Raw genomic sequence first — 20154 nt, forward strand, 5'->3', positions numbered from 1 at the left:
CTAAGCGCCACTCCTAAACCTGCTCCAAGACACGCATCACGACCCAACAAAGGAGTTCCAGCCAAGAGACTCACCTACCTCACAATGTCATCGTTACCCAAAGAACCTGCATCGTGGAATGAAGTGCAGCAAATGCCACCAGTTGAAGCAAGCACAAGAAGAGCTAGAGGCTCTACACAAGAACAAAACATGGATTTTGACAAAACTACCAAAAGCCAAGAAAGCCACAGGATGCAAATGGGTTTTCAAAGCCAAACAAGATGAAAATGGAGAAGTACAAAGATACAAATCTAGACTAGTCGCAAAAGGCTATTCGCAAAAGTATGGACTTGATTGTTGCAGAATGCTGGGAAAGCCTTTAGCCCAGGAGAGATCAGAAAAGTCACACACCAGGCATTTCTATAAAAATAATTTATTTACAAAAAGCAAAACAAAAGCAAAACATATTTAAAGGACTTAGCTCTCATTCAGAGCTACCTAGCTTGGCTACATATCGGCACAGAGAAAAAGAGGAAGTAAGAAACAAGTCCGGGCAGGTTCCTCCCCCCCAGGCGATTTGCATCAAGCACGTGAAAGGAGACAATCAAATACAACCTCTTCACCCGGCCAAAATGATGAGGTACAATAGCAGTCTTAATCGTTAGTAGGAAAACCTCAACACTCCCCTTTTTACACTATAGATTAAGATGCAAACCAATCTTCTCTGACAACTTTGTATGTCTTTCCATTCACATTATTTTACCATTATCTCCCCTTTGTTTTAACAGAAAGCTACCATCCTTCTTCCTGTGTTTTTCCAAACCTAGGTTGTTATAATTCCAAGGCTTTTTAATGTGAAATGGCTTTTCATGCAGGCTTCAAAATCAAGCCTTTGTTTTTCTGTTGATGTGAACAGCAGCAAATCATCAACATAAATGCACAGATACATACAGCCTTGTTTGTCCTTCTTCATATATACACAGGGATCTGCTTTTCCTTTTTCAAAACCAAAATTCTGCAGTTTTTCATCTACTTTTTGGTTCCAGGATCTAGCAGCTTGTTTTAACCCATAGATTGACTTCTGCCGTTCACAGACTAGATTCTCCCCTTTTTCATAGCCAGGGGGTTGCTGCATGTATAATCTGTGGTCTAAATCACCATAGAGAAATGCAGTCTGAATGTCATAGTGGTTAACTGACATTCTTTTCAGTACAGCAACTTTTAACAGTAATCTAATGGATTCACCTTTAGTAACTGGTGCAAAAGTCTTGTCAAAGTCTAAATCTTTCCTTTGAGTGAACCCTTTTGCAACCAACCTTGCTTTATATTTTTGGATTTTGCCATCAGCATCCCTTTTCAGTTTGAAAACCCACCTACAACCCAGACAGCGTTCATTGGGAGGTAGATTTACCAGTTTCCATGTTTTATTTTCTTTCAAGGATGCTAATTCCTGTTGCATGGCAGAATGCCAATTTTGTGCAATCTCAGGTGGTAAAGCATTCACTTGTTCTAAAGACTCAAGTTCTGTGAATATGTGAAAAGCCTTTACTGTTTCAGCCTGAAAACGTGATGGAGGAACGCCTTTATTACTCCTCTGAGATCTGCGAGGTAATACAGGGCTTAAATTTTGACTCCTATCATTTTCCTGAGAAGCATCTATCTCATCAGACAGATCTTCAGTTTGCTTTTCTGGTTTAATGTCCTCATCAGGCAAAAGATCACCATCAGCAAGTCCTTGCTGTTCTCTTGTGGTGGTCAAATCAACTGGAGAGCTAGAATTTAATCTCCCCCAGTTTTGTTCAGCAAAAGAAGCGCTTTTGCTAATTATTAATTTCTCTCCCATTATGAACCTGTAGCTCCTTTGGCTTTGTTCATAGCCAACAAAGATGGCTTTCTTTGTTGTGGGGCCTCCTTTCCTTCTCTGCTGTTTTGGAATGTGAACCCATGCAGTGCTACCAAACACTCTAAGATGGTTTACCTTTGGTTTCACACCATAAAACGAATGGAATGGAGTGTCCTGAATCACAGAGTTATACAATCTGTTTTAGACATAACAGGCAGTAGATATTGCCTCTCCCCAATACTTAAAAGATAAATGTGAATCTTTAAGCATGCATTCCATCGCATTTTGCAAGGTTCTGCCCTTTCTTTCAGCAACGCCATTTTGCTGAGGGGTGTAAGGGTTAGAAAGAATTTGTTCTATCCCCTTTTCCACTAGGAACCTTTTGAATTTGTGAGAAAGGTATTCTCCTCCTCTATCACATTGGAGTGCAGATACAGGCCTAGGGAATTTTCCATTTGCCCATGTCACAAAACTTTTAAATTTCTCAAATGCCTCATCTTTATGTTTTAAGATGTAGATAAATGTGTATCTTGAGAAATCATCAATGATTGTCATTGCATACCTTGCTTGTCCAAGACTTGGAGCAAAAGGACCAATAATGTCAGAGTGTACAATTTCCAAAGGTCTAGTTGTAACTCTGTCACTGTGCTTACTCACAGGAGCTTTTAGTGTTTTGCATTCTTTGCAAACTACACAGTCTAAGTATTTATCACAGGGTTTTATCTTTAGGTCAGCACACAGCTGTGGCATTTGTGCTATATACTTGAAATTAGCATGACCAAATCTCCTGTGCATCAGGTGTACACATTGGACATGATATGGAGTGTTGCCAACTGCAGCCTTGCAGCTTGGCTTCCTTGCATTTTGCACAATGTACAAGGAGTCTTTTAACATACCAGTAGCACACACTTTCCCATTTTTTCGTATCTCACAACCATTTTTCTTAAATGTTATGATATACCCTGTTGCAGCCAATTGTGCCACAGATAAAAGGTTTGATTGTAAATTTGGCACATACAACACACCTTTTACAGTTTCTCCTAAGGTAAAGGTAAAGGTTTCCCTTGACGTAAAGTCCAGTCGTGTCCGACTCTAGGGGGCGGTGCTCATCTCCGTTTCAAAGCCTTGGAGCCGGCGTTGTCCATAGGACACTTCCGGGTCATGTGGCCAGCATGACTCACGGAACGCCGTTACCTTCCCGCCGAAGCGGTACCAATTAATCTACTCACATTTGCATGTTTTCGAACTGCTTGGTGTGCAGGAGCTGGGACGAGCAACGGGAGCTCACCCCGCCGCGCGGTTTCGAACCGCCGACCTTCCGATCGACAGCTCAGCGGTTTAACCCGCAGCGCCACCACGTCCCTACAGTTTCTCCTAAGCAGGATAAATACAAGTCACCTTGTCCCATAATTTTGGTCACAGACCCATCAGCCAAAGATACACTTTGTCTTTCAGTTTTAGACAGTGACACAAAAGAGCTTTTACAATTACATAAATGACAACTGGCCCCAGAATCTAACACCCATACATCAGAATTACCCTTCTCAGCAACGTGTGCAATTTGGGTTGTCTGAAGAGCCTTCTTCTGTGTTGCCCTTGTGTTCTTCTTCTCTGTCTTTCTACTCTTGGGTCTCAAGGCACAGTCTCTTTGCAAATGTCCAGCTGAACCACAAGTGAAGCATCGCTGGCTGGCTAGCGCTGTGGCCTCAAGTTCCTTTCCCTTCTTTCCCCTCATTTTCTGGTATTGCAGCTTTCCAGAAAAGATGGGGGGGGGGATCTTTCCTCTCTTTTCTCCCATTCAGCGAGTAAGCGCTATGTAACATATGATGGGGTGAGGTCTGTTTCAGGCATAGCCTCCAGGGTACAAATCAGCTTGTCCCACGTTGCATTTAGTGAGGACAGGAGGATATAGGATTTTGTGAGAGGTGTAAATTCCATTCCTCTCTCCTGCAACTCAACAAACAGCTGCTGAATATAATGCAGGTGCTCAGGAAGGCTTTCTCCTTCTGCAAGGTAGGCTCTATACAGCTTTTTCGTCAGAGCAACTTTACTCCCTGCTGTTGCCTTTACATATAAGTCTCTCAAAGCGTCCCAAAGTTGCTTTGCAGACTGCATGCCTCGCACGTGGACTAGCTGATTGTCCTCAACTCCCAAGATAATGGTGGCTCTAGCCCGCTCATCCTGTCTCAGCCATTCAGCACTGGGATTTTGGGGGCTTTGCTCACCAATTGGCAGCCAAAGATTCTCTCTGCGAAGATACATCTCCATCTTCAGGGCCCTATTCAAATAGTTGGTCTCTGATAGGCGCTCCAGAGGCATCGCTGAGGGCTGGGAGGTAGCCATGGCTTCTTCCTTCTTTTGCAAGTCACCTCAGCTAGCTTCTTTGTCCTGTAGACCGGCAGTTGCTGGAAAATCTCTAGGTGGCTCCAAAGAAAATCTTCACAGGACTTTGCTACCTGCCTTTAAATTGTGCATGAGGTGTGGAGCTGATCTCTCTTTTCTCTCTGGGTTTTACTGGGCTGCTCACTGGGCTCATAACCTGTTGCAGGATGCTGGGAAAGCCTTTAGCCCAGGAGAGATCAGAAAAGTCACACACCAGGCATTTCTATAAAAATAATTTATTTACAAAAAGCAAAACAAAAGCAAAACATATTTAAAGGACTTAGCTCTCATTCAGAGCTACCTAGCTTGACTACATATCGGCACAGAGAAAAAGAGGAAGTAAGAAACAAGTCCGGGCAGGTTCCTCCCCCCAGGCGATTTGCATCAAGCACGTGAAAGGAGACAGTCAAATACAACCTCTTCACCCGGCCAAAATGATGAGGTACAATAGCAGTCTTAATCGTTAGTAGGAAAACCTCAACGTTGATTACGATGAATGTTTTGCTCCTGTTGTAAAACATACCACAATCAGAATGCTCCTGAGTCTAGCAGCTTCCAGGAACATGAGTGTTGAACACCTAGATGTAAAGACTGCATTTCTAAATGGAGAGATAGAGGAAGAATTGTACATGCTACAACCTCCAGGCTTCGCCAGTCCCAAGACACAGCAACTCGTTTGCAAACTTCAGAAGGGGACTTATGGCCTGAAGCAAGCAGCAAGAGCATGGAATAAGAAGTTGAACCAGGTACTTCTTAAGCAAGGTTTTGTTCAAGGCAATGCTGATCCCTGTCTCTACACAAGACACAGAAATGGCAGAGAGGTGTACATTCTTTGTTATGTGGATGATTTGACGATTTGCCATAATAGCAAAAGAGACATTGATGAAATCATGTCCAGCCTGAACGAAGAAGTAGAAGTCAAGCATCTGGGCAATGCCAGCTACTACTTGGGGATACAGATTGAAAAAGAAGAAGATGGAAGCTTTCTTCTGAGCCAGAAGCAAAAGATCCCAGAACTGTTGGAGAGCTTAGGACTGCAAGATGCCAATCCTATGCCAACACCAATGGAAACAGGTCTCCACAAGCAACAGGAACCTAGTGAACTTTTACCTGAGAACAATGGCTATAAAAGTGCCATAGGTAAACTACTGTATCTAGCCACTACCACTAGGCCAGACATAGCAGCTTCAGTAAATGTTCTATGCAGAAAGACTAGCACACCCACACAGAGAGACTGGACTGGTGTTAAGCGGGTGGGAAGGTACCTAGAGGGCACTGTACTCCTAAAACTAAAGCTACCAGCCACTGACAATCCTCAACTAGTGGGGATTACAGATGCAGATTGGGCAGAAGACATTACTGACCGAAAATCCACCAGTGGGTATGTATTTTTCTATGGGGGTGAAGCAGTAAGCTGGGGAAGCTGTAAGCAAGCTACAGTTGCACATTCATCCACAGAGGCGGGGTATGTGTCAGCAGCAGAAGCATGCAAAGAGGTTTCACGGCTCAAGCTGCTGCTTGAAGACATGGGAATAGAGGAATCTACCCCTATTCAGGTCTATGAAGACAACCAAAGTTGTATTAGACTCTCACAGTCAGAAAAGATTAATGGGAGAACTAAACACATTGATGTTAAGTATCATGGACTTGCAAGAGCAAGGAATAGTCAGACTAGACTATTGTCCCACAAGGAACATGACTGCAGACATTCTCAGGAAGCCGTTGCTGAGGAGCAGTTACCAAGAACTGCAGAAGAAGTTGAACCTTGTGGACTCTGAGACATGCTAACTTAAGAAGGGGTGTTGGAATTATCAGGGGTCAACTCAGCATTGTCTCGTAAGCATAAGGGAGTCTCTCTAGCAAACAAATCTCTATTGTGCTTGTGGGATGTCACACGGGTCACCTGATTTCCTCTTCCTCCTCCTTGGGCTTGGGGATTAACAGCCTCCATTATTCTTCTGGCACACATGCAAGCAGGGGGGCTGCAGAACGCAGCTCCTTGCCCTTTCTATTCCACATAGAAAGTGTCTACAAAGAGCCAGTGATGATTAAGTGCTTTCTACTGTGAACCCGCCTGTATCCAGATCTACTGAATAAAAGTAAGCTACCTCTATTTTTCCTCATCTAACTACAGTGTGAAGACTGAATTTATTTCTGAACGAAATTAAGCTTAATGTGCAAGTTCTCTTTTGGTTCACGCTTCTACTCTGCAAGATTGCTGTTTGCTGCTTGGAGTTCTTTCATTAACCTTTAAAACTCCATCAGTTAGGACAGAACAATGAGGCCACTGAAGGCAGGACTACAAAGACAGTCCTGACAGTTGTGGTTTGGGCGGGCCAAGGGGCAGTGCCCCTTGGGCATAGCTTTTCCGGAGAGCTTTGGCTGTCCTCGGTTCCTGGGGCAGGTGCTGCCTCCAAGTATCTTCTAATTCTGGCTACATTCCTGGGCCCTCTAATGTGTTATGGCCAAGCTGGCAGGCTTAATTTTTTTCTCAAGTCTCTGAAGGTAATAAGGGAGAAGAGGTCTGCCCCGTGCTGTATTTTCCTTCCTTCTGCTTTTGAGGGAAACAAATTAAGAATGCATGTATTCTTAGAAGGAATTATAAGCAGCAACAAAGATATCTGGAGAAATTGGGAAAATATGGCCGGGGCCTGCAATATGCTCACTGCATCATTTGGGCCAAAGATAATAAAGACTTAAGTATCTGTATTACATGTAGAGAGAAAAACAGTGCCTAAAAGTGAAAATGAAATTATTTTAAATAGAATTTGTTTATTTATTTGATGTATATTTTCTTTATAGCTGTATTTGAAATAATTAGCAGTTTCCCAAATTTATTAGCTTGCTCACTAGATCTTGGGGAAAAGTGTTTTTTGACCCAGTGTTTCAGCTGAAATTATACTGGTTTGATATGAAAGCATAAACATCACTCGTTCCAACAGTTTTGTAAAATAGTCCTGTAACAATCCTAATTGAGATACGGAAGACAGTTATACATATTAAAGTATGGATTATTCTCCAGATTCAGACAAACGCTGGAAGATGTAGTCCCAAGCCCTAAAACAGGCGATTAAGCTTTTGTCTTTAATTCCCTTTGTACGTGATGTCAGAACTCAAGATTTCTGTATGTTTAGTTAACGTCTCTGCATCTTACTCCACTGAGATTCCGGTGTGAAATCTTCTCTCACATACCCTAAGCTTACAGTGACAAAGCTGCCTCTGCAGCAATGGCTGACTGAAGCCAATTTGACCTTTAGGAGACCAGTTGAGGAGGGTGTTTCAGTTGCTCTAGAACAGGGTCTACCTACAGGACGACTAAGGTAGCATCTGCGGACTTGCCTATCGTTTTTCTTTGGGGTACAGCTCCACGAAGCCCTGTCCCCTCCCAAAGAATGGCCACAAACGGGAGCCAGACCAGGGGAGGCAGCTGGCCTCTCTTGTTTTGCAGCCAGGGCCGGGAGCCTCGGGAACGGATTCCTGGACGAGACTAGATTTGGGGCCTGTGCCCGAAGGCCCCAGGACTGGAACCGGAAGGGCACAGCTGGCAGGAACACCAGGAGGGTTTTGCGTCTTTCAGTGCTGCCCTCCTCAGCTGTGGAGTTTCACCTGGGCTTGAGTTAGGGAACCATCCCTCTCACAGCCTAGCAAGGCTCTTGTGGTAGCCAGATAGGGCAGCCCTGAATCCAATCACTCACTCCGGGGCAAGCCATGAAATGGTTGGTCAATCCACCGTTCACCTTTGGACTTCAACTGAATTAGCTACCCATTAGTTGACAGGGAAACTAATGCCCCCCTCTTTGTATATGTTTTGTTTTAAAGATCTTAGGACTTCCACCACTTGATTTCATTCAAACTGCATCAAGAAGACGAACATTCTTTGGTAAGCATTTATAATTACTGAATAATTAATTTAATGGCTATAATTATGATGAAAAGAAGCCTCTGTTTTGCGGGAACACTTTATGCAGTGAGAATGCAGCTCCGATTTATTTATTTATCTGCCCAATATTGACTAGGAGGATGAAATACCTCCCCGCCATCATAGTGACTGGACCTCACACCTCCAGCCCCTCCCTTGGCCACAGCCACCAGAAGCTTGAGAAAAGATCTTGCTCCTCTGAGAAAGGAGTGCCGAGCAGCCCCACCACCATTGGGTACATCCTGAATCCACCATAGTCACCAGTTCAGCCTTCTTTTTGCCTCCCAAAGTCTCTAAGCAAACCCCCACAGCCATGGTTGGGCAACCACTGTTGGCAGATGCTGGGAAAGCCTTTAGCCCAGGAGAGGTCAAAAAAGTCACACACCAAGCATTTCTATAAAAATAATTTATTTACAGAAAGCAAAAACAAAAACAAAACATTTAAAGTACGTAGCTCCCTTTGGAGCAAGCCTTGCTGAGCTACATTTCCAGCAGAGAGAAAAAGAGGAAGTGAAGAACAAGTCCGGGCAGGATTCCACCCCTCCCCCCAGGCTATTTGCATGAAGCACGTGAGAGGAGACAATCTAATACAACCCCTTCACCTGGCCAAAATGACTATGCACATATAGCAGTCTTAATCTGTTAGTAGGAAAACCTCAACAACCACCACTCACCATTGGATCTTGGCACTCGTCTTTAATTGCCTGCCCCTCTGCGCCTCCTAGGACAGGCTCCTTTAGTTTTATGCTGGTAGGGAGTCTTCATCTGTGGAGCTTTGGGTGTCTTCCAAGACCCTTCCCTGGGTCACTAGTTATCACAGCCACTGACCCTTTGAGTTTCAAAAGTTGGGTCTTGGTTCCTTGGCTGCTTGATTTCTCTCCTCCATCAGCTGTGGTCTGGGGACAACTGGCAATCCAGTGCCCTTCTTTTCCACATTTCAAGCAAAGCTCCTTCTTCATCCTTCTCTCTTTCTCCTCTTCCCACGGTTGTCTGGTTGCTTCTCTTTTGTTGGGAATCACCACCTGGCTAGCCTTCTTAACAGGAAGTTGGGTACCCTGGTGACTCTTGAGACGTAACTGCATGTCTTCCATTTCTCCAGCAAGACATATCCAGCTCTGCAGGGTTTTAGGGTCTCCTCTGAGCATGCACCACTCCAGGATGTCATGTTGCAGGCTGGCTTGAAAATGTTGGATTTTCAGTGACTCTGGCCAATCTGACATTTTCCCCACCAACTGTTGGAATTCAACAGCATACTCAGCTACTGTCCTAGATCTTGATATGCTGCAAACTGGTGTGGGCTCTGGTTTTTGAAAGTGGGTCTTCCAACCTCTCTCTCAGTGCACCCATAAAGTCATCAAAGTCTGCCAGGACTCCAAAAAGTCTTGGCAGACTTTGATGACTTCATGGGTGCACTGAGAGAGAGGTTTGAAAACCCACTTTTGAAAACCAGAGCCCACACCAGTTTGCACCAGCCATTCACTTGGATTTCCTTCCAGGTGGGTAGACACGTAGCAAACCTTCACTCCCTCTGACCTGAAGGAATCTCCAAACTCCTCCATAAAAGCTCTCATATGGGTCAAGAAGCAAGCTAAGTACCTGGGATCACCATTAAATTTGACTTTCAAGTCTTTCATCCCTTTGGGTCCCGATGATTTCTCAGGGTGGTGTACATGCCTTTTGCTATGGTTTCGTTCAGTCAGCTCCTCTGCCGGTGATTCACTTTCTCCGCTGGCTGAGCTGCTGATCATCAGATATTGCCTGCTTCCTTCTCCCCCCAGGTTTTCGCTAAGGCTGCCTCTCAAATTGGCATAGCAATTGCTCCATGGCCACCTGCAAAGTAGACATGCCATTGCTAATTGCTTGCACTTTGCACCCCAGTGAGAGCAACTTGTGTTCAACTTGGTCAAGCCTTGCTTCATCTGCCAACACTCATCGTTTGGTACCTCTGTCACATTTGTCGACTAACTGGTCCCACTCTGATGACGGTTCACCACCTTCCCCTACTCCTTCCGATCATCTCAGGTTGTACTTTGGTAGGGGTTGAGGTTCCTCCTCAACGGTAATAATCGGACTTAGGGGTTGCAGCTCCCGTAGCCTCTGGAGCATTGGCCAGGCAAGTCTCACATTTTTCTGGGAGACACCTATGGCTGTCACCTCTGTCTGTGTCTCTAATGGGTCTGCTTCCCCATCTCCAGCCTCTACCAGCTCTTCAGCTGGCTGCTGAACAGGTGACTCTTCTTCTGAGTGTTGCATTGTCAAACTTTCCTCAGTAATTTGAGAATCCTGAGGTAAAGTTGCCATTGGGGAATCATGACATTCTGTGATGAATCCAGTTCTGAATTCTCCTAAATACAACTTAATCACAAACCATGCAGGATATGAATTAAGTTTATTCAACGAGAATCAGCATCCAGTTCCAAAGTGAAGTCACAACTAATTTTTGGCATGCAGTTCAGCAGCTTAAGGCTTTTCCCCTCCCACAGCACACAAATAGCATTTTTCTGTAAATGCTATTCACTTCCCTCCCATTTAGCCCCCCTTATGTGTCTATTCAGCCATCTTCAGCAGGCACAAAAGTCTGACCTTGGCAGTTTTTTCTCTCCCTCATATCTCTTACCAGCTTGCTAAGGAATGCCAGCTGTTTTGTGCACGGGGGTTTTCCTTCAGCACCAACCCCCTCCCTTGCTTCACACACCAGCAATTCATAGCAGGGTGGAAACTTTGATTTAAAACACCTTGCAGAAGTTCCATCATGACAGTTCCTTCCATCTTGGGCCACATGCTTGGCCCTAGAGTCAGGATTTTTCCCCTTTCTGCATGCAGCTCTTAGCAGCAATGAGGGCTAAGAGTTAATTCAGTTTAGGGAATAAAGAAGAACCAGAATAATCAACTTTTCTTCTGAATGGATGTAACTGGACCAAATAAATCAGTAAGACTCTTTTTACTTACTTTTGAATCTACTTTGTCTAAGTGTGTAATTCTTTATGCTTGGGTGGGCTAAGTGTGTAAGTTCAATAACCTGTATTTCTCTAATGTGCTCATTAATGCTATTTTAGATAATGTTCTTTTTCTGTGCATATCTTTTTCTGTGTTAAGCTCTGCTCCATTCAGTGGTCCTAGCTGTCCACTAATGGCTTCAGTGTAAACCAGGCTGGGAACGAAGCCAGCTTAAGGAACCATTTCCTTCCTTCCTCTGCCTTGGCCACAGTAATGGCATGGTGGCTTGATCCACATTTACCACATCCTGGACTGGTGGATTCCCTGCTTCCTTACAACATTTACTCTCCTGAAATATGTATATTTTCTTCGTAGACTGACAGCTTGTACAAATGTCTCCCAGCTTCCCAATCTTAGCTGGCATGGAAATGTACCTACTGTTGTAAAATTTGCTTTCTTCTTTTGTAGATTCCAGTGGTACTCCAAAGACTGTTACAAACAGTAGAGGAAAAATAAGGAACCCAAATTCCAAAGATCTAAGCACTGTATTGAAAGCATATGATGGCTCTTTTCTGGATTTTCTCAAGAAGTGCCTCATGTGAGATTTTTTAAAAAATTATTTTGCTAAATCTTATTTTACTTTCCCATGATTTTTAAAAATAACTGTAGAGAAATGGATAATTGAATATATATTTTTTTGATAGCTTACTTTCCTATTTTGAATCGATTTGTTAGAAAAGAGCCAAGGCAGTGGTTTCCACATTGCATTTGATGAGTTATAGGGATGTGTATTAAATAGTCCTCCGTGATTAGATAAATAAAACTTTCCTGCTTGCCCTCCTGTGGAATTTGGGAGGGTTTTCTCTGAATATTCCTTGTTCCCACATGATCATAGGTGTCTGCAGCTGGCCACAATTATGACCAAGTGAGCAAGGGGGTCTGGCTGGTACCTTGCTTAAACCAAAGCGGGCCCTCAGACACTTCCAGGTGTCAAGTGCCTTGGGGAAGGTTCTCTACTGCCAGGGTTAAACACCTGTAAGCTGGCACTACAGTTGCACTCTGAGTCAAGCTCACAACAGAGTTTAAAAAATGGTCATTTGAATTGCTTTTCTGTTCCCTGACTAGACACACAAATGGCAAAACTTCCCCCTCCCACCGGAATTCCCTGTCTCCTAAGCTCTAACTCTTCCTTTCAGTGTTAATTAGACACTCAGGTCTTCATTCAGACACTCCCAAATTATTGGACTGCTTTCTCTCTTTCCCTCAGAGGGTTGGTGCTTTTACGAGGTCCCACCTTATAATGAGGCCGAATAACGAAGAAGCTGTCAGGATCTGTTTACTGTTTGCGGTTTGATAATAGCCTGTTTCTGACACAGATTAGGACTTGCTTCCATGCCCGTCTCTAATTACATATGGGATGTCATGAATAATTAGTCTAGCCTTAATCCATTTTATCCTCTCTTTCACCAAGATGGAAACCTTCCTTGCGCATGATTCCAGAAGAAGCGATACACCATGCTTGGATGGAGGATCCTTGGCCGCATAAAATGAAACAAAAGCCCAAGACTGCTACAAAGCAGAGTGAGGGAACTTTCTTCACTCCAGAGAAGAAAAAGGAAAATGCTCATAAAAATACACAGATAGAAAGAGGAGGTTGTTTAGTTTTAATTCTTCCTTCCTTTTTTAAAAAATAAATCAAAGCTCTATAGGCACGCTTTAGAAACTGTAAATTGTGCTAACTGTGAGCTTGTGAAATGTAAGCAGCATTACGTTTCATCTGCAAATCTTTCCCAGGGCACTTTAATTGCAGCTCCCCTTTTCTGCACATCTGTAAATCAAAAATACATTCCACATCATGGGGCTTACCTGTGAGCTCCAGACTGGCCACCAAGCACGGTTTTCAGCCCCACCCTGCACCGAGAGTGCCAGCCAGTCGGCACCCATCCTCCAGGCTGCTGCTGGCTGATGACCGAGTGAATGGCACATCCTCACCCAGCTTCCAGCTCCCTGTGCAAGAACAAGAACAAGCAGCCCTTCCTTAATTAAAAGAGAAACAAAAATGCTCAAGCAACCCACCTCTACAAACACACATCCAGTCTGTGTGTGTTTGTGGCTTTGTTTTAATGGGCGGCACAAGCGTGCCTTCTGAAGGACTGCTCTGGGGCTAATTGCAAGGGGAAAACTGAGGTCTGGAACTGTTAGGAAATGCAGCGAAGCCTCAGCCCTTTCCTTTTCGCCACAGTGCCAGGTTAGCCGCCTGTGAAGAGTGCTATTGTAAATCCTAGCTATGGTGGCCACCTTATAAATGACCAAAACTCCATTTTAAGATAGAAAATAGGACCAGAAATAATGAGTACCAATTGAAGCTACCTAGATTTTATTTAAGTGTGAGGGAAACCTTCTGATGGTAAGATCTGTCAACAAGCAGTCTATGGAGGTGGTGGGTTCTTTGTCCTTGGTAGTTTTTAAGAAGCAGCTGGAGAGGCACCTCTCGAGTATGGTTTAATTGACTTTTTTTTTTGCACATTGCAGAGGGCTGGACTAGATGATCCCTGTGGTCCCTTCCAGCTCCACAGTTCTATGATTCTATGACTTCTCTCTGTCAAGCTGGGTGGCAGGAAGCATAGCAGGTAGTCTTCAATAGACCTAAAAAACAAAACAAAACAAAACTGGCCACATTCCCTCTAACCCCAAAGTGAGAAAAGAAAAAGAAATTAAAAAATGGTTCTCAGAGGGTGGCTGTAGAGGGGAGTGTGTCCCTGTTTGCAATTCGTTACTTTCAGCATCATACAGGCCTGGGCCAGTAGAATAATTGGGTGGTTCTAGGGCTTTGAGTATTGGCAAAGGAGGCTGGAAGTTAACATACAGCTATTTTTATGTCAGGTCCTTTTCTTCTACAATTGTACAAATACAAATGCCAAGTTTCCTATAGTTCAGCACACCATTTTTTTCTCACCGGCGCTTCCTACAATAAGCTGACTGAAGTAGGAAAGTCTGTCTCTTTAGCCCATAACATCCCCAAGTTCTTTTTGCAAAAAGAAAAGAAAGCATGCCTGAGCGTGTCAATTTGATTATCTGAAATCTTGGATAGCAACTAACAAACATCTATATTTGCTGCTTTCTGGCTTTACAGTTTGAACTCAAAATAACATTTTATGTGTTCCTGTTCTGCAGATGACATCGCTTGGCAACCGTCTAGCACAGAAGTAAAATCTGATCCGCCTGAAAGGTTACCTGTTTCATATCAAAAACTCTCTCCCGTTGCCTTGGCCCAGGAAACAAATAAAGAGGGAAACCAGGACCCAGGTAAACAGGACACTCCAGGAAAAGAAAGAGAAGCTCTGATGGATAAAGCTGCCAGAAGAGACCATAGGGCTGAGAAGGTCTTGCACAAAAATACAAGCATCTTGCCACCCATTAAGTACAAGCAGTGACTGGTTCTCTTTCCATACAATTTCTAGATAAATATTTTGATGTCACATGTTCGAGAACAGAAATTTAATGCATCTGTCTGTACTTGGTCTGTGCACATTTGTTGGTGGTGATTCAGGACTGGAGGGAATTCTGCTCTGATTTGATAGGACAGGGCTAAGGTTGCTGGAATATGGGTGGGAAGCCTGTGAAGACAGGCGTAAGGCGATCCGCCCCGGGGGGATTGTAGGCTGTTGTGGGGGATGGGGGGTTGTCAGTGTATTCAGGGCTATAGTCCAGACCTCCAATAACCAGCATAAAGGCATTCAGAATTAAGCACCAAAAGATCTAAAGCAAAATGTCTCTGAAATCCAGACAAGGCAGGACAACAGCAAACTGAACTTGGGCATGGAATTGAGCCAGTTTGGGATGAGAAGCAGCAGCTGAGGATGGGGGCTGCTCCAAGGTTCTTAGCTGTCACCGGGCACCCAAGTGGCAGCTTTGGCAAGAAGGAAATTGGCCCAGTTACATCAGTGCACCAGCGGCAGCCGCTTCTGAACCAGCTAAGAGTTGGCCACAGGTCCAGATCAAGACTTGGCCTCATCCGAGCCAGGCGCTGTGGGTGAGGGTGCCTTGACAGGTGAACAGAGCCCTTAACTGATGGGCAGTGGGGCAGCCAGGCTGCCCACCTGCTTGATAAGGAGCTCATGCACGCCTATTGGGGTGGATGCATACCCACTGCCAGGTCCTTTCTGGGAACCATTATAGTGCCGAAGTTAGCCTTTAAATGAGACTGTCGAACTGTCTGGGGGACCACTTTTCTATTATAAGACTGAGCACGAAGCTCTGCAGGAGGTGTCGTTCTGAAGAGCCCCCCCCCCTGCCCCCGGGCTCGCCTGCTGGGAACTGGCCAGAAGTTCTCCCAGCCAGCCGGCCTGGCCTCGTTCAGTGGTGAAGGGATTCGATTCACTCTCTCTGGGGCTGCTTCTAAAGCTCTCCCACTTCAGAAGAGCAGCTATCCTGAGACCCTTCTCTTTCCCAGACCTTGAACAGTTAGGGTTCATCTTTGTGTTTTAAATGTTTATTTTCACACCTGTGATACCACATTATTTTTTGTTTCACGTTGTAAGCTGCCTTGAGCATTTGACTGAATGTAAAATTAGGATATAAGCTGAGTGAGGAAATAAATAGGTTTTCAAGAATAGAGATAGAATGGAAAGGTGGAGTCTGAATTCTATAATGCAAAATCAGCCTTTGTTCCCCAAATGCATTCTCAGGTGAAGTGCACTTCTGAACACAGCCACTGCTGTCCCAAGAACATGTACATCTCTATATATGCACACTCTGTGTGTGTGTGTGTGTGTGTGTGTGTGCGCTCCTTCGAGTCAGTCTTGATTCCTGGTGACTGCCTGGACCAGTCCCTGCAGTTTTCTTGGCAAGGTTTTTTTAAGAAGTGGCTTGCCCTTGCCCACTTCCTAGGGCTGAGAGAAAGTGACTGCCCAGGGTCACCCAGCTGGCTTTGTGCCTAAGGTGGGACTAGAGAGAGACTCACCACCTCCCAGTTTCCAGCCTGGTGCCTTAACCATGACACCATTGGCTCTAAGATAAGAGCTATAAGATTAAGAGTCATAAGAGTCATAAGAGAGCCAGTTTGGTGTGGTGTTAAGGCCATGAGTTCTAGTCCCACCTTGGGCATGAAGCCATCTGGGTGACTCTGGGGCAGTCACTTTCTCTCAGCCCTAGGAAGTGGGCAAGGGCAAACCACTTCTGAAAAAACTTGCCAAGAAAACTGCAGGGACTGGTCCAGGCAGTCTCTGAGAATCAGACATGATTGAACAGATTTTTGAAAAAAGATTAATAGAATAAGAGTTATACATATAATAAGAGATATAATAATATAATATAATATAATATAATATAATATAATATAATATAATATAATATAATATAATATAATATAATATAATATAATATAATATAATATAATATAATATAATATAATATAATATAATATAATATAATATAATATAATATAATATAATATAATATAATATAATATAATATAATATAATATAATATAATATAATATAATATAATATAATATAATATAATATAATGAGAGCCAGTTTGGTCTAGTGGTTAAGGCACTGGGCTGGAAACCAGGAGACTGTGAGTTCTAGTCCCACCTTAGGAATTAAAGCCGGCTGGGTGGCCTCGGGCCAGTCACTCTCGGCCCAACCCACCTCACAGGGTTGTTGTTGTGGGGAAAATAGGAGGAGGAAGGAGTGTTAGGTATGTTCACCGCCTTGAGTTATTTATAAAAATAATAAAGGCAGGATAGAAAATGAATAAAATAAATAAGAAGGAATAATGCTATAAATCCAAGATAAGTAACATTATATCTGTAAGAAGGTTTAACTAGAAAACTACATTTTTAACATTTCAAGCAAAATAATGTGTCTGGCTGTTTTTTGCAAAGGACCGAGTTGTAGAAACAAGAGTCCCATGTAAAGCTAAGGATTATGCAATATCTAAGAAAAGATGGAGGAAAGGAAGGTTCAGGGTGTCTCAAAAGCAATAGCAAACAATTTTAGCTAAGGGTTAGAGTTAGGGTTTGAGAAAAAATGTTGGATGGAATTTTCAGGAGGGTTTGCAGATAGATTTGTGATGAGTCTAGAAAAAGACTTAACAAAGACACTAACTGATTTATGAGCATTTAGAAGAAATAGGAGATGTTATAGTTTTGTCTTATGGCTTGGCTGTGATGGAAGACAGCTTCTTCAGATGGAAGAGAGATCTCTCCACAGCTCTTCTTTCTGGGAGGCTATATGCTCTGGGGTGAGAAGGTCCTGTCCTGACTGTAAGGGGTGTGACATGAGAACTGCTGACTGTCCACTGTGGATGGCACAGTGACTGCATCATGCTGAGTAATCAGAGGTGGTAGTAGGAATATAAGATAGCTGCGTTCCCAAGGAACAAGCTTACCCAGCGTGTGAACAGAGATGTAAGCAAGAATTTGCTAATGGAGCTTGAGGGGACTTTAAGGGAGAATCAATAATATATATAACAGTTTGATTTCTAATTCTGTTTATATGATTTTATGGTGATTTGGCTTCTGTTTTATTTTTTATTGGAGGTTACTGTGAGATGCAGTTTTATATTTTAACCATTTGTTTCATTAAGTAAACTTTCATTGTATGAATATCACAATATTATTGTGAACTTGTAAACTGCCCGGAGTTTTAGGAGTTGGATGGTATATGAATACATGTTTGTTTTTTTTTAATCCATTCAATCATGTCCCATTCTCAAAGATTGCCTGGCCAAGTCCCTGCAGTTTTCTTGGCAAGGTTTTTTAGAAGTGGTTTGCCCTTGCCTAAGAGAGGGCCTAGCCCAGGGCCTCCCAGCTGGCTTCATGCCCAAGGTGGGACTAGAACTCCCAGTCTCCCGGTTTCTAATCTAGTGCCTTAACCACGACACCAAATGGGCTCTATGGACACATGTAATACTAAATAAATACATGAATAAATTTCCCTCTAAGTGACCAGTGTGTACTTGGTTAACCTGAGAAGGAAAGAAGAAGAAATTATATCCTACTGGTAGTGCTTAAGAAATAAATGCGTTGTTTGCATCTATCAGCCTTGAACTGAAGGGGGCCGGATCAAGGGACATTAACCTCATTCCTTTGTTTTATTATTTTTAGAAAGGTGAAGGTAGGAAAGTGGTTGGATTGGGACCTTCTGGTCAAACCTCTTGACAGATTGCAGCAGCCTCCTGCAGGCAGCGGGTATAATCCATGCACCTCCTCTAGGGAGGAGTCTCTGGCAAGAGAGGATTTAAGATGAGCCACAGCAAGAGCACTGCCTTGCAGTCACTGAAGGAAGCCAGACTGTGGAAGAAAGGTGAGTTACACCATACAGTAGTAGAAAAATGGCATCAGGAAAGTCATGTAAATTACTCTTCCCAAATCCAATTTCCCAGGGAAAATTAACTAGGTCAACTCAACTGTAAAATGCTTAGAAGCCCAAGGAATGTTGGTACAGCTAGGAAAAGATATTAAGAGGCAAACAAACGCTCTGGGAAGCAAGGCCAGGATAAGGTAAGCCCATAAAAGTAACTCCCTAGGGGAAAAAAACTGAGTTTGTGACATCCTGCCCCTTCGCTCTCTCAGGCATGCTGCTGTCTTTGGTGAGTCACCTTCGTCGCCTCACAATGTAGACCTTTCTTACTGACCTCGCTAAGCACAGAATGAGCTGTTGTAGTCAACCAAATATGTTGTTGCTGTATTCAATTGTGTGCATATTTCAATCTGCGTAACTCCGCAGGAGGGCTTGTATCCCTGGTCCTTTTCCATTAGCCTCTGCTACTTCGGGTACCCTAATAAACATGCTGTGCCTCAGCAGAATTGCATGCTAGTGTCCAATCCGTGAGAGACATTTCTCCTGCAAGTCCCGCGTAATGAACTGATAAACCCAACAAAACAGGCAAATACTTTGGACTCTTATTAAAGCCAAATAAATCTATGAACTTTGAGGCATGTAGTCAAGAACTGGACATCGTGTCATTTAATAAGTCCTGCAGGGTGATTTCCTTATTGAAAATAGTAGGTTTTCAGAGAATGATGAGGGCTGAAGCTCACTCCAGTTTCTTTCCCCTTGCAAGAAGACCCCTCTTGTCTTCTGATTTAAATGACGTGGCTCAACCTTGCCTGCTCACTGCTCATGTGGTGCTTTCAATATCTGAACAACTGAAAAAAGCCACAGTCAAAATCAATAGCTGTTTTTTAAGAGCTCTTTATGCAGCCAAGGGCATGGGACACTTAACACAAAAAAGACTTGGGTAATTTGACTGAGAAAGGGATGCGGTGGCGCTGTGGGTTAAACCCCTGAGCTGCTGAGCTTGCTGATTGGAAGGTCGGTGGTTCAAATCTGCGTGACGGGGTGAGCTCCCTTTGCTAGTCCCAGCTCCTGCCAACCTAGCAGTTCAAAAACATGCCAATGTGAGTAGATGAATAGGCACCGCTTCGGCGGGCAGGTAACAGCGTTCCGTTTAGTCATGCTGGCCACATGACCATGGAAGTGTCTACGGACAAACGCCGGCTCTTCGGCTTTGAAACGGAGATGAGCACCGCCCCCTAGAGTCGGGCACGACTAGACTTAATGTCAAGGGAAAACTTTACCTTTACCTAATTTGACTGAGAGGGGAGGGAACAAGCCAGTAGTAGTGGGAGAGCAAAAGGTTTATGGGGAGGGCAAGGCCAGAAGCCAATGCAGCCATCCTTCAACAAAGAGAGATGGCTCAGCTGAATGCCCCTCTTGCATTCACTTCTGCAGCCCAGGTGAGCATCCCACAGTTTAGCAGCTATGAGGTACATGTCAAGTCTATAAGAGCATAAGAAGACACAGATAAATCCAAGCAGGCTGTCACTCCCACATTCCATTTTAAATTGTTCCAGTTTTGAGTTTTTAAGCCACTCTAGTCTTCCCCCCTCCTTGCTTAAAGAGAATATTGTGCACCAGCTATGCCCCTTCCTGGATCGGGAGGCCCTACGAACGGTCACTCATGCCCTTGTTATCTCCCATATAGACTGATGCACTCTACATGGAGCTACCAAGGCTACCTACCCTTGAAGAGTATCTGGAAGCTACAGCTGGTCCAGAATGCAGCCACGCGGACTGTCTTT

At 43.8% G+C, this 20154-nt stretch overlaps 1 protein-coding gene across 6 annotated transcripts in view; it reads left to right on the forward strand.

Annotated features, from left to right (window-relative positions):
• DYRK4 (dual specificity tyrosine phosphorylation regulated kinase 4) overlaps window positions 1-14539 on the forward strand; it is a 48927-nt gene extending 34388 nt beyond the window's left edge. For 5 of the 6 annotated variants that reach the window (XM_063308392.1, XM_063308391.1, XM_063308389.1 and 2 more), the window contains 4 exons: window positions 8024-8084; window positions 11529-11658; window positions 12532-12713; window positions 14235-14539. In XM_063308392.1, the coding sequence (XP_063164462.1) occupies window positions 8024-8084; window positions 11529-11658; window positions 12532-12713; window positions 14235-14494 (633 nt within the window). In that variant the 3' untranslated portion in view covers window positions 14495-14539. Of the gene's footprint in view, window positions 1-8023; window positions 8085-11528; window positions 11659-12531; window positions 12714-13592; window positions 13691-14234 lie in introns of all 6 variants that reach the window. The other variant, XR_010068303.1, reaches the window with a different exon arrangement.
• Window positions 14540-20154: the final 5615 nt, after the last annotated feature.

This window comes from Candoia aspera, chromosome 7 (assembly GCF_035149785.1).
Source record: "Candoia aspera isolate rCanAsp1 chromosome 7, rCanAsp1.hap2, whole genome shotgun sequence".
Lineage (NCBI taxonomy): Eukaryota > Metazoa > Chordata > Lepidosauria > Squamata > Boidae > Candoia > Candoia aspera.